Genomic DNA, 15167 nt, shown 5'->3' on the forward strand with positions numbered 1-15167 from the left:
TCTCCCGGACAGATGCCATGCTGAGCGTGGAAGATTCGCAAACCTCTTGTTCAAACTGTGCGCGAATCCGCTGATATTTGTCAAAAGACCAATTTACCATATGTGTTCTAACGGTCTTAGGGGTTACAGTTAATTATGATCACGAATAGCGTTTCCCGGTAGTTTTCGAGCATTCAGTTTTCTGGTCGGCATCTCCGTTTCACTTATTGTGGAACATTTAAGAAGGAATGTGATTTTTAAAAATCCATATATTTATTTTTGGACGGGAAGGGGGGCAAAAGTAAAAATCAAACAAAATTGGTACCCTTTGCGTTGCCGTCGGAACTCAGGGCCGGTCTTTGTTTCCACCCGGTGACGGATAAGCAAACACTCCCGCAGGCCCCCGCCTTTTGGTTGGACAGCGATGAAGGGAGTTGCCACGGCGCATGCTTTTTGTGTTCCAAGGGCTCAGGCTTAAAGGGAAGCTGGCGGGCAACTGAAGCTGTTGCTATGTTCGCTGCTCCAGTAATTGCTGGGGTACAGGCGGGTTTAGGAAGCAGAGCAGGTGAGTGTATGGGAGAGGTTCCCTGGGTCTCAGGGAAGTAAGCAAGATCATCTCTCTCTGCAGATTAGTTGTTTACTTTTACTAATCACTGTGGGTTTTGTACAATGCAACACCCCCATCCCCATTGACATCCTTTCCCTGCCCTGTCTCTGGGACTTTAGTATCATAATAGAAGTCATTTTGTCCTCTGCTTCAAATATTTTGTACCCTTTCATCTCTTCCCCAGTTAACTGGCCAGGGTGCATTATTATTTTCCTTTGTTAGATTGATGAATATGTAAAGGACCCGCCCTAATCTTCTTCCTTTGGGACCCACGAGATAGGAATGAATGCTGGACATTCAGTCAGGAAAGACCTGAGTTCAGATCTGGATTCAGACACTTATTATGTTACCTTTGGCAAGTCCTTTAACTGTGTTCTGCCTCAGTTTACTGTCAGTAAAATGGGGATGATAATAGCACTTCCTTCCCAGAGTTTTGAGGATCAACTGAGCTGATGTTTCTAAAGTGCTTTGGAAAAGAACTTTTTTTTTTCTTCAATAGTGTCCAATTCTGACCTTATTTGGGATTTTCTTGTTAAAGATACTGGAGTAGTTTCCCATTTCCTTTCCAGTTCATTTTACAGATAAAGAAAGAGAGACAACCAGGGTTAAGTGACTTTCCTAGGGTCCCACAGTTAGTATCAGGGTCCAAATTGGAACTCATGAAGATGAGACTTTCTAACTACAGGCCGTGCACTCTATGAACTGCACCACTTAACTGACCTGAAAAAGAACTATATAAATGATAGATATCGTTATTGCCCCACTTGTGTTCCAGTCATAGAATTCATTTCCAGTTTATTTCAGTTAATATTCCTGAAATAATCTTTAATATAATGAAATTTTAAATTGATTTGTTTCCTCCCCCCCCCCCCCCCCTTAGTAAACTTCGGACTTCAAGCAACAAAAACTTTCTTGTGAAAACTTAATGGAAACAGAAGACCATTCTCTCATTAAGAATGGAGCTCACCTTAGTAGCAGCAATCTTATCTATTCCAAGGAATTTCTCCCTGAAGAGCAGAAGAGTGTTAAAATACCAGTGAAGAGGCTACGTGAAATGGTTCCCCCCAATCCTGTAGATGATTTGACTTTACATAAAAATGATTCAGCATACATTCCACCTGTTTTGTCAACAAATAAATCAAGTCCTGCTGACTTGAATGGTATGTGTTTCCATGCTTTTTCTTTACTTTTCTTGATGATAATTTTTATTTGTTTAGTATCTGTGTTTAAAAAGTTAAAGACAGTTTCTGTAGAAAAATTTTAAAAATTAAATTAGAAATATTTCAAATTCTCTTTCTTTTTTGGGGGGAGAGGAGGAAGGGGTAGGGGTAACATTTGAGATGCAAAGATTTCCCAATTTTATGTTTACCCTTTATAGTGATTGGAACAAACTATTGTTTTGTACATGTTAGGTACTCAGTAATGATCTGTGGTCTACCTTTTTGAAAAGCATATAAGCAGCAAAACATATTATATTCTTAATAGAAACATTGTCATCAAGAACAATGGAAAGACATTTAGTGCTTTTATAATGCTGTTGCCTATGTATAGTATTTACTTTACATTCTATACTATTCCCATTATGTGGGACATTTTTTTGATGTGGATTTATGAATTTCATCGCTTTGAAACTGGATGGGTTTTCAGAGGCTTTCTAGGCCAACCCTTTCATTTTATAGATAAGGAAATTGAGACCCATGGAGGCTTAGGGGTTTGCCAAATGTCATACAGGTAGTAAATGGGCTTAGGGCCTCTGACATCAGAGTTCTGTTTTTTCCATTTTGCCAATGTGCCATAATTGTGTCATACTGGATCTTTTATGCCTCTGAGTCTCATGTGAGGACTAGCCTTACCAAGTTTGGAAAGTCTGATTACAAGAAATTTAGCAACAATTTTTTTCTTTGGATGCAGTAACTAAAAAACATCTTATGATTATTATTGGTTTGAGAAATTATTCATACTAATGAAATATAATTATCTAAATTCAAAGGCATTATGCTACATCATAAAATATTTTAAATTTATGTTACTTTGTTGATTTAGTTTCCTATAGACCAGTGGTGTCAAATTGATAAAGAAGAGGAGGTCACTAATACCTACATAGGAAACACTTAGATGATAATGGTTATATTGCTGGGTTTAGAGTCAGGAAGACCTGGGTTCAAATCTAGTCTCAGATACTCACTAGCTGTGTGACCCTGGACAAGTCACTTAATCTCTGTTTGCCATAATCTACTGGAGAATGAAATGTCAAACCACTTCATTATTTTTGTCAAGAAAACACCATACAGGGTCATGAAGAGTTGGACATGTTCAGTCAACACATCTTTATGTATCCTTTTGGGCTACATATTGACTTACTTTAAAAATGTAATGATAACTATATTTTATTGTACTTCTTTTTAATTTGTCAAAGTATTCCCAGTTTCACTGTAGTCTAGTTTAACTGCACATGGGAATGATACGGTTGCATGTTTGACAGCTTTGGTGTAGATCACTTAGAATTTATTCAACCTGGTGTGTGTGTGTGTGTGTGTGTGTCCATTTGGACTCCAAAAAGTCAGTTTTTTTTGTTATTTAATAATCATATACAGAACTAAGTTTAACAGTGAAGTGAGGTTCAGGTTTTAAGGAACTAAAGTTGATCTATTGTCTTTTATCAGGCACATCATACTTGGAATCCAGTAGAAATCACAAATACCTACCTATTCCAAAAAATGTTACAGATCCCCTTTTATCAGAAGAGGTAAGCAAAAACACTCTTAATTATCACTTTCAGTATTCTCAGGGAATGTTTTTTGGATATAGCAAGTTTTGTTTCTGTCTAAATTTAGCTTCTAGAGATTTTTTTCCTGATAAAACTTAATGGTATATTTGGAATCTTTTTTAAAATGAAAGAATCTGCATAAAATAGAAATTAATAGAATAATTGTCATTTTATAAATAATTAAAGAGGAGCACTATTTAATGGTCAAGTTACTGTTAGAAATGTCACAGTACTTGGTCATCTAGTCTCAGGGGCCATCCAAACTCAGCTGAGTCTTGATTGCTGCAAATCCTTTATTTTTCTCTGATCAATTCTCTATTGTACTCCTATAGAAATCTTTTCTGACCATACCTTTCCTTGTTTCCAGCAGAAGACTTTGTCTCATAATTCACTGAATAAGTTGAGACCATCTATCTTGAGTTCCTTTTTTCTTTTTCCATACTTCAGATTGCCTCAGAATCATCCCCCATCCTTTCAGTCTTGGTGGATTTCCTCTAGCATTTTGCCTGTTTGATTACCTATCATTCCCCAGGTCCACCTTATCCACTGGCTTTTTTCCTCCCTAGTCTCAAACATACTAGATTTCTTCCCATCTTCCCTCACTTAACCCTACAGTCCATCCTATCATCTTATATCCCTCTGCCCCTTTATAGCCAGATCCTTATACTTGTAGAAAAGTATACTTTTAAGCTTTTACAATCTTAAGTCTTGTTAGACTGCTTAAACATTCCTTATACTCCAGTACATGAGGAAAATCCTGCCTTGAAACTATACTCAGGCACCTGTCTCAAGTTTAGTGGGTGCTTCCCAACTAAGTTGTGTCTCTTTTGCGGACGCCCTCTTCTGGAAGAGAAATAAACTGGCTTACTGCTTTGTAATCTCAGTCTTGTCTTTTCATATTGAGTCAGTGGGTTTTCATCCCACACAATGGTCAGGAAGTAGTAATGAGCAATATGCTTTCTCTGCCTCTAGAACTAATGTACTGGGTTAAATGAATGTGAGAGAAAGAAAAGCGTCAGTGAGGGAAGACTAGTATATAAGGAGTGTGAATGAGAAAGATCAGGATGAAGAGAAATTTTGTTTATTATAAAATAGGGATTTCAGAGAGCATAGTAGAGAGGTTGAATGGAGTTGGCATAGGCCATGAGTTGGGTAGAGTTCATGAGAATAAGGATTAGGGAATGGGAGATTGGGATTAGAAATGGTTCTTTCCCTATGACTTTATTAATCATCCACTGTCCACAGAGGAGAAAAACATTCTTTTAGCAACCTGTTGTCCTTTGAAGTTTATAGTTTCAAAAACTGTTCACACTATGATAGATGTATGGTACTGGCTCCCAAGTTGTTCTCTCTTCTCTCCATTTTCTCCTTGGACTTTTTAGTCTTTTTCCTTGCCACCTACAAACATACCTTTATTTCCCTGTCCTTCAGAACAAAATAAAAAATCTTTCGCTTGATTCTACCATCTTTTCAAGTTAGCATCCTATATCTTTCCTTCCTTTTACAACCAGAACTCTAGAAAAAGGAGTCTTCTTATTTTATCTCTTTTCTTTTTACTTATTAACCCCTTATAATCTGACTTCTGATTTCATCATTGATCTTTAAAAATTTTTTTTTAGTTTTAGTTTTTAGTTTTTTTTTAATTGGATGCTGTTGGTTATATGGAACTACTAGAGCTTATTGAATAGGGGAGTAAAAGTAAATGGTCAGACGTGTACTTTAGAAAGGTCACTGTAGTGACTGAGTGAAGAATGAATCAGAATAGAGAGAGGTTTAAAGAAGGGAGGCCATCTGGAAGGCTACTGAGGTGATAAAGACTTTCACCAGAGTGGTTGGTGGTCTTGGAGAAGAGAAAACCCAGTTCTAAATGTCTTAATGGGCAAGGGTGTATGTATGTGTGTGTATGTGTGTGTGTATGTGTGTTTATGAGATATTAAGAAGATAGAAATGATAAAACTTGAAAACAGATTGAATATGGGCTGGGGAGAAAGTGAGGAGTTAGAGGTGCCACCTAGTCACCAAAGTTGTGAGCCTGGGTAAATTTCAGGATTGGGCTGTCATTAATCATAATAGGAAGGTTGGGAAGAAGGAAAGAGTTGAAGGGAATGTTGAATTCAGTTTTAGACATGTTGAATTTAAGATATTCGTAGAAAACCCAATTCTAAATGCCTTAATAGGCAGTTTGAGTTGTGAGACTGAAAGTTGGGAGAGAGATTAGAGTTGAACAAATAGTTCTTGGAATCATCTAAATAAGATGAAAATTGTAACTCTGGGAGCTAATGATATCACCAAGTGAAATTGTATAGAAAGTGAAGAGGACCTTGGACAGAATCTTGGGGGGGACACCCTTTGTTAGAATGTGCAACCTGGATGAAGATCCAGCAAAGAAGATTTAAGGAGGAATGATTGGATATAGAACATTGTTGTGTAAGCCTAGAGAGGTAAGAGTATCCATAAAAAGAGGGTGATTGACTTCGCATAAGACTATGGATATATCAATAAGAATGAGGATTGAGAAAATGTCATTAATTTGTCAATTAAGAGATCATTGGTAACTTTTCGTTACAGTACTCTCTTCTGGTTTTCCTTCTACCTTTGACAGTTCCTTTTTCTCCTTTGCTGATTTATCATCCATATCATACCATCTATTTGGGACTCTGTTATGGACTCTCTTCTCCCTAAGTATATTTTCTCTCTCTCATTTTATCAGCTACCATGTTTAATCAATATCTGATTTATAGTACATAACATATAGTTGGAACTGAATAAATGATTGTTAATCAAAGCAGACTAGAGTGATTGATTGAGGCTAAATCATCTTTCCAGTCATTGAGGTTGTCAACTCTTGCTTTTCCCTGTCTCTTTCCTACCCTTCCATTTCCAAACAGTTGTCAAGACTTTATAGTATCCCTTGAATTTCTCTCATCCCGTCTAATCTTTTATCTTAGTCTAATGCTTTATCATATCACTCCTTTCACTTAAACTTGAAAAACATTTGCTAAGCATTCATGTTATATTGGAAAGGAAGGAAGGAAATAAGTATTTATTAAGCTCCAACTATATGCCAGACACTGCACTTTACAAATATTAACTCATTTGCTTCTCTCAGTAACTCTGAAAGATAGGTATTATTATTATTATCCCTATTTTATTGTTGAAGAAACTGAAGCAGACAGAAGGTAAATGACTTGTCCAGGATCAGAGTAGCTGCCTGAGGCCAGATTTGATTTGAGTCTTTCTGACCCTAGGCCCAGTGCTTTCTGTACTGTGCCACCAGTGGTTTCTAAGACTTTTGACCTGGAAATCAGTCTGTTTGAATTGTGGCTCTGCTGCCTCTCAGATATGTGACTTTTCATTTACTTTCTTTGGTTCTCAATTTCTTCATCTGCAAAATGAGAATTCTTATACTACTTCACAGAGCTAGTTGTTATGTAGAAAGTGTTTTATAAACCCCAATAAAGATTTGTTGTTGCCATTAAGGATACATCAGCCTGTACAGAAACAAAGATTGCAAGTAACATCCCTGTGCAAACTAGTAGGCAAATGAGTCATACACAAAGAACTGTAATACAAATGAGAAAATTATTGAATGAATTTGAGAGGTCACAATGTTCTTGAAAGCCTAAAGAATGGGGAGATCATCACTTATTATTAGCAACAAGCAGACATGAGCAATTTTCTTGCATAATTTCCTCTACCCTTCTAGCTTCTCCATCTGACTTGGATGAAAGTAGGGAACATAGTACTTGCCAGAGTCACATCAAAAATATTATCTTGTTTATGATTTCAATTTTTTTTTCTAACTTCAAGGATAAGCCGAATGATGTTTCAGTACCAGAGGTTCCTTTGGATAAAACAGATGAAAGTAATAGAGCAAAAGGTAAATGGGAAAATTCCTTTTCTGGACATTTGCTAAAGATGTGCTAAAAAACATTTTAGAGTTTTCTGTATCTTTGTTCAAATTAAACTATTAGAAACAGTAAGAAAAAATTACTGTCATATCTTGTTTGTAGGATTTGTATAGACAGGTCGTTGGGCATATGGTTTTGGATACAATTGTTATATAGACCTTGACCACATGTAGATTATAGATATATCGTCATGGTAAAAATCATTGAGTATTTGGGTAGCGTTGGACTCTTTAAAAGGATTGTTTTCCTTTTATTTTTCATTTTCATTTCATTTCATTTATTTATTTATTTGGCTTTTAAAATCATCATCATCTATGAGAGGCAGCACAATACAGTAGAACCAGCATTAAATTTATAGTAAGATTCAACTCCTGACACTGTTACTTAACTACCTGTGTGACACTGGCCAAGTCACAGAACCCCTTTTGGCTATAGTTTACTCAGTTGCAAAATCAAGGGAGTTGGATTAAATGATCTTTAAAATACCTTTAACCTTTAAATGGTCTTATGATATAAAAAAATAAGTTAACACATTAATTTAGAAATTTAAAGACCTGCTTGAGAATGTGCAGTAAAAAAATACCACCATCAGTGCTATGAATGTGAATTGAAGTTCTGTGTTTTTGGTTTCCTTTTTATAGATGATCTTTGTAAAAAAAATCAGACTTCATGCTTTCTAATTTGAAACCTATCTTTGTACTTAGTAAATAAGAAAATTAATACTAATAATTGAGGAGTAGAATTTATGAAGCAAAGAAGGCACAAATTGGAGGGAAGCATGTTAAAAGACTAGCTTTTTTAAATTCCCACCTCCTAGAATCCTGGTGTGTTGTTTCTCTTACTTGTAGGGTACCACAAACACTTGGTCTTGAAACTGGCCTTCTAACCTCCTAATTGAAGTCTGGGCTCATTTAAATCTAAATAGGGAAGCACTCTCAAGTTTTACTGATTGATATGGAAAAATTAATGGACTCCTTCCTTTTTTTTTCCAAGGGAGGTGTTCATTCCTCTGGAAAATTTTTTGGATCTAGAACAATCTAAGGCTCCCAAGATCTTACTATGTCACTTTATTATACTATGTAATTTGTCTTTCATCAGTTGAGGCAATAAACTGTAGTGATTAAAATAATGGAAGAATTAAATTGTTGTAGATAAAAGAGTGGATAAGTAAATTGTGACCGCAGAAAATATGTTTTCACTACAGTGTCTTGTTTCAAATCAAATATAAGGTGGTCGCCAGGGAAATATTCCCAATTATGAATATACCCAAGTCAACTGGGTTTTATAGAGAATTTAATTAATAAATAATACAATGAGGAATTAAAGAAAGAGAGAAAAAGGAAATAATGAGAAAAGGATAGGCCGGCCCAGGGCAGCCCTGGCCAACCCAGGCCTAAGCCCTAAAAGAAAGATTAGTGAGTCCTTAATCACTCACCACAAGATCTGTTCAAGCAAGGATTCTAGTGACACTGGGCCAGCTTCATCTCAGCTGCCTCCACCAGCTCAATCCTGAATCTCCACGAATCAGAATGAATCTGAGCTCCTATTTAAAGGGAATTTTCTCCTATGTCTCCTCCCCTAAGTTCTCCCATCTACCAATCACAGTAGACGTTTTTCAAAGGACAGACCATTCTTAGTTCACACCTGAGTAGACTAGAATCTCTGAGTAAGTTTTCACCTCTTTGCTCCTTGTAAGTTCACAAGTTGCCTGACCTTTATAGGTACTTATATATCCAAAAATAGGCATGGCTTAAAGAACTTTTTGTCTTATTATAAGTATGGGTTTAAGTACTTTTCATTGTTCAGCAAGGAGTTTACAACTTTTTCTTCCCCTAAGGCATTCTTAAGTATGGTGAAGTAGAGTTCTCACATTCCTGATCTAAGTAGAGTTCTCACATTCCTGATCTAAGTTACTTCATTGTTTAAAGTGGGGAATGGTCCCAATGGGGAATGGTCTTAACCCAACCTTATGAAGTAGGGTCTGGGGATTTTTTTAAGGTTTACAATCCTAACCTTATGAAGTAGGGTATGAGAATTTTTAAGGTTCACAGTATACAGAATTATCGGATTCTCTGAAACAAAATGTTGCAGTTCAAGGAAAAAAAATAGTTCCTGAGATTCAACTTCCTGGATGAATGCTGCAGGATTTGGGCAATTATCTTTGCTGGATTGGTTCCCAGATCTACTGCTGATGTCATTTTTCCTTTACAGTTATGGTTGTGAGATGGACTATCTTTTTTAGATTAGATGCCCTCAAAGACAAGAAGACTAGGGTACTTGGTTATTGGCTTTTGACTCTGGGCAAGTCAATTAATATCTCTGTACTCCAGGCAACTCAAGAAAACTAAATTGCAGATCCTCCTCACCAAAAGGAGCAGGTCTGGTTAAAAAACAAACAAACAAAAAACATGATTATGGTAATTGGAGGTTTTGCTGATATGATTTGGCCTCTGTATGTCTTTGGCCTTTGTGTATGGAGGAGACCCATAATCCTAGATTCCTTTAATAAATATCAAAATATTTATTATTTAGGAAGAGAAGTTTATGCTTTGAGCAGATAATTTAAAATCTTGAATGTTTCTGAAATGCATGTTTTTTTTTGCTTTGCAGAAAATGATATCTTTATTTCTCAGTATACCATGGGCCAGAAAGATGTTCTAAGAGCTGTTTTAAAGCAAAAGTAAGTTTGACTTGAGAAATTAAGTTTTCACTCTTTTGTTTATCCTACTTATTTCCCAAAGTAATAATTTTTTGATTATGCTTTAGGCATTGACAGAAATAACCCTTTATACTTCATATAGTTTTCCTTCCAAAGGAATATCCAGTTTTAGAGAATCTTTACTCCCATTGGCTGGCCTTTTCAAGCTCAGTGTAAGAGGGAGAGATACGAGATATCCTTTTTTAAAAAGGTATTAGCCATTTAAAAAATTTTGGTTGTTGCATTTTTCTTTTTACATTGTATCTTTTCTGAAAATATCCCTCCTCCCATCCCACTAGCCAAGTCTTCCCCTGTATCAAGCATTAAAATTTTTTTTTAGCAAATCAATCTGGCATTTTACTGACAGCATATGTGACATTTCCCACCTAGGGTTCCTCTCCTTGTAAAGTGAAATGAAGGAGCGATATGCTTAAAATTTTTTTCCTTGAGGCCACAATTGTTCATTATAATTCTGTAGTGTTACGTTTTATTTTATTCTTAGCTAAATTGTTTCTTCCAGTAACGTGCTGTTAATCTCACAGAAAGAGTTGGAGTAGGAATGCAGATAAAAGCATATTATTTTTCACTTATTTGGGTACATGTTTTTGAGGTTTTGGTTTTATAAAATTATTCATTTACAATGAGAAATATGGAAATATGTTTTGTGTGATAGTACATGAATTGAATTGCTTGTCAGCTTTGGCATTGGGGAGGGGAGGAGGGAGGAAGACATTTTGGATTATATAACTTTGGAAAACTTATGTGGAAATTTGTTATTATATGTAATTGGTAAAAAAAAGTTTGAAAATTAATCAATCTCATAGAGCATCTGCTGTGTACCTAGCATTGTGTAGTACAAAACAGGCCCATCACTTCAAGGACCTTCAAATCTATTTGAGGAGAAAGTCTTATACATTGTAAGATGGGTAAATAAGTATAAAAGGATTTTGCATTCATGTAATAAAGTTAAAAAAAATAAATTGTGGTACAAAAATAATTTGATGATAGGGTCATATCTTAGAAGGAGCAGTATGGTACAATAGATAGTCTGGGAGACCTAGATTTCTGCCTTTTATACATAGCTCTGTGACCATGGCCAAATCACTTAATTTCTTTTATTTTTAGTCAACTCTCTAAGATTATAATATACGAATGGGCTAACTTTTCTAGTCTCATATGGAATTCACTCATCCAAAATTTGCAAACTGATGAAGCCGTATGTTTTTGACACACTAATATAAAATTAGTGCTACTTAGGGGCAATAAGTAAAAAAGTGAAATTAAGGAAATTAGGAAGAAAGAATTAGAGAAGGAGTTTGGGAAGTGATGGTAAGGGGAGATGGGGTTTTTATTCTTTATCTTTGGAGTCATGTACTTAATCTATTCCTATAATATTGCCATGTAATGGTTGCATGATGTTAATGACTCCCCTTAGAGGGGGCATGTTGGTTACTTGGTGGTTAAATGGTAAAGTTTTATTTGAGTACCAAAATCATTCTCTTAACAAGGAAGCTTCTAGTTAGCTGAAAAGCCTGGTATTGCAGCTTGGTTGAATGAGCTTCAGTTGGAGGTAGGCCACTTCCAAATCTGGCAGGACATAGAAGGAAAATTTATTGGGACAAGATAGTATTTTCCTTTTTGATCATATGGGAACAAGGTATACTAAGGGGAAAAGGGGAATCATGGTGGGCTGAACTGCATTAGAGAAAGTTAGCTAAAAAGGATCATAGAATTTAGAGGTAGAAAGGACCATTAAAATCATTGAGGTTAATTACCTCTTTTTAAAGATGAAGAACTTGAAGACCAGAATTTTAGCAATTTTCCCAATTTCAGGAGCCATCTAGCCTTTACTAGGTATAATTATCTTGGATGCTTTTTAATTATCTGAACCTTAGTATTTTTATTTTCATAAGTATTCTTTATCTTTGAGCTTTACTACTTTAAATAGCATGAGCATATTTTCCCCAATAGACATTGAGTTAATTCTGAGTGGGGATGGCTAATTCTATCAGATGCCTCTTTTTGCCTTAGAAGCTTCTCCCATTGTATCACATCCCCCTTTTCGAGGATCAAACTCATGACCTTTGCCTTATGATATTGCCTGTGGTCAAGGTCTATTGTTAGCCTGAGACCAGTGAAGTAGGACTTTCCCTCAGGGAGGAACTCTCATGTTACAAGGTCAAAACCTGGGGTTTCTACCTCCAAACTAAATAAACTGGGGATCACCAAATCCCTCTAAGCTACAAATTTGGGGACTTCTAGATTCCACGTTGACAGATAGTTAAGAACAAAAAAAGGGGAAAAAAAGGGGGCAGCTGGGTAGCTCAGTGGATTGATAGCCAGGCCTAGAGATAGAAGGTCATAGGTTCAAGTCTGGCCTCAGACTCTTCCAAGCTGTATGATCCTGGGCAAGTCACTTGACCCCCATTGCCTATCCCTTACCACTCTTCTGCCTTGGAAGCAATGCACAGTATTGATTCCAAGACTGAAGGTAAGGGTTTAAAAAAAAAGGGAAAAAAGGAATGATTCCATTCAGTCAATAGAAAGGCAGAAACATGGCCCTTGCCCTCAAGGAACTGATATAATGAAGGAGACAATAGTGGAGGCAGTGTGGGGAAATCCAGAAAGACTTCTTGTAGAAGGTGGGATCTTTATCAAGACTTGAAGGAGACTAGGGAATCTATTAAGAAGAAGTGAGGAGGAAGAATATTTCAATGAGGAAGGAAGGAAGGAAGGAAGGAAGGAAACTAGCTAGAACTGCAGGTGCACAGAGACAGAGGATCAAGTAAGATATTTGAGGAACAGCAAGGAGGTCAGTGTATCTAGATTGTAAAGTAAATGGTGGTCAGTAAGATGTGAGAAGTTTAGAAAAATAGCGAGGAGCCAGATTGTGATAGTCTTGAATGTCAATTTGAATGTCAAATAGAGGATTTCATATTTGATTTGTAAGAAATTAAATTAGAACTCGGGTCCTTTTTTCATAAAGTTTATTAGTATTTACTTGGATAGGTAAAGGCAGAGAGAAAGAGAGAGAAAAGCCTTTTCTAGCTAGCCACATGAATGGTCTCAACATGGCTGCCTCAGCCACCTTCTTCTAGGTTGGTCACTGCAGAAAGAGAGAGCCTATTTCCTCCTCTCCAACCTTTTAACCTCCCTCTCCCTTCTGGGTCAAATTCAGTCACATCTAGATCAAATTCAGTCACATAAACTGCACTGGATGAGGTAACTAGGAGTACAGCAAAGCAGGTAAGACCCCATGCATGATCCTGGGAGAGGGTTCCCTTCACACAGATTCCAGATGGTAATAGGGAATCATAGGAGTTAATGATTGGGAGTGGTGGTGATATGGTTGTATTTGTATTTTAGGAAGATCACTTTGATAGCTGAGTTAAAGATGAATTAGAGTAGGGAGAGACTAGAGACTAGAGACCAAACAGAAGGCTATTGAAATAGTCTTGGCATGAGGTAATGAGGGCCTGCATTAGAGTGGTGTTTGTATGAGTAAAGAGAAAGGAATGTGTACAAGAATTGTTGTAAGGACAGAACTAATGAAACTTGACTCTATATTGACTAAGGGACATGAATGTGAGGAGTGTTATAAATAAAAAATTAACCTTGGGAACTTTAGACTAAATTTATAAATATTTACTAGTAAAGAGAAAGAAAGATTAAAATAAGATTTCTGGCCTATTTAACTCAAACTCCCTAGCTGTGTTTTCAAATTGTAGTTCCTGGATTTGGCAGCGGTCTACTGCTACACTGCTTGACAGAGATGGCTTATTTCCGTAAGCACCGGCTTGCCAACAAGAGAACTCCTTTCACAAGACCAAAAAGTGACAGAGAGAATGAGCCCACTTCCCATGCTGGCTTTTTAAACTCAGTCTAAAACCTTTCCCGTAAGATTTTCTAATTGGTCAGGGTTTCACTTCAGACCTTACATGTCATATCACTACCACCAGTCAGGAATCTTACTTGCTATACTGGTAAATTAAGACACATGACTCTGTGACCCTTATTAGATGAGACTTCTGGGATCTGGTGGACCCTAGATATTTAATTTACACAAAAGTGAGGCTGATACTGAGGTTGTAAGTCTTAGTGACTTGGGAGAATGGTGGTGCCCTTGATAGTAATAGGAAAATTGCGAAGATGGGAAGACTTAGGAAGAAAGATGAGTATTGCTTTGAACATATTGAATTTCAGATACCTTGTAGAACATCCATTTTGAGATATTCAAAAGGCACTTAGTGATGTCTAGAGCTTAGGATTTGAGTTGGTTAACCAAATCTGGGTTAGAGGTGATAATTGAACCAATGGGAGGTGATGTGATTATCAGATGAAGTATTATAATGTCTAAAGAGAAGTGGACTCAGGATAGCCCTTTGCAGAGACAGCTACAATTAGCTGGTGGATTCTGAGATCTGTCAAAGGATGAGCCTAAAGACCTAGAGAAGAGAATATCCAGGAGATAATAATCAATAATATCCTGTTACTGTGAGGTCAATAAGAATTGAGGACTGAGAAAAGATCCTCAGCTATGGCAGTTAAAAGATCAGTGTTAATTTTGGAAACAGTATTTTCTGTTGAATGATGAAATTGGAATCCAGATTGCTGAGGTTTTTGAAGCAAGTCAGAGGACAGGAAGTGTTGGGACTACTGTAACCCTTATTGAGGAATTTAACCAAAAATGGGAGGAGAGATAGAGGATGGTAGCTAAATGGGCCTAGTTGCATCAAAAGTGGAGAGCTATATTTATGGGCAGTAGGGAATGATCTAGTAGGTAGAGAGATTGAAGATTAGAGCGATAAAAGGAAGTATAGAAGCAGTTTGACAGAGAAAATATTATAAGGAGAAGGGCCACCTTTCCATATGAACAGGAGTGAAGAGATAATCAAGAATGATGTTTGATGTGAGATAAGGAGGGGAGAAGAGTGCCATGGAAATCTTTTTGTTGTTGTACTTCCTTTGTTTTCTTTTTTTCTTAATTCAATTTTCAATTTCATGTAGAAACAATTTTTGACAATTGTTTTCTGACATCTTGAGATTCAAATTCTCTCCCTCCTTTTCCCACTCAGTTGGTAAATAGTCATATAGATTATATCAGTGCTTTCATACAATACATATTTCCATATTCCTCATGTCATGACTGAAGACACATACTGCTCACTTAACTACATCAGTTCATATAAGTTTTTCTAGGTTTTT

At 36.5% G+C, this 15167-nt stretch overlaps 1 protein-coding gene across 2 annotated transcripts in view; it reads left to right on the top strand.

The window, feature by feature from the left end:
• Positions 1–39: 39 nt before the first annotated feature.
• KIAA0586 (KIAA0586 ortholog) overlaps positions 40–15167 on the top strand; it is a 157409-nt gene continuing 142281 nt past the window's right edge. Inside the window, exons 1-5 of one of the 2 annotated variants that reach the window (XM_056810816.1) lie at positions 40–544; positions 1467–1746; positions 3250–3332; positions 7164–7233; positions 9875–9944. In XM_056810816.1, the coding sequence (XP_056666794.1) occupies positions 1512–1746; positions 3250–3332; positions 7164–7233; positions 9875–9944 (458 nt within the window). In that variant the 5' untranslated portion in view covers positions 40–544; positions 1467–1511. The remainder of the gene's footprint in view (positions 545–1466; positions 1747–3249; positions 3333–7163; positions 7234–9874; positions 9945–15167) is intronic. The other variant, XM_056810815.1, reaches the window with a different exon arrangement.

Source organism: Monodelphis domestica, chromosome 1 (assembly GCF_027887165.1).
Source record: "Monodelphis domestica isolate mMonDom1 chromosome 1, mMonDom1.pri, whole genome shotgun sequence".
Taxonomy (NCBI): domain Eukaryota; kingdom Metazoa; phylum Chordata; class Mammalia; order Didelphimorphia; family Didelphidae; genus Monodelphis; species Monodelphis domestica.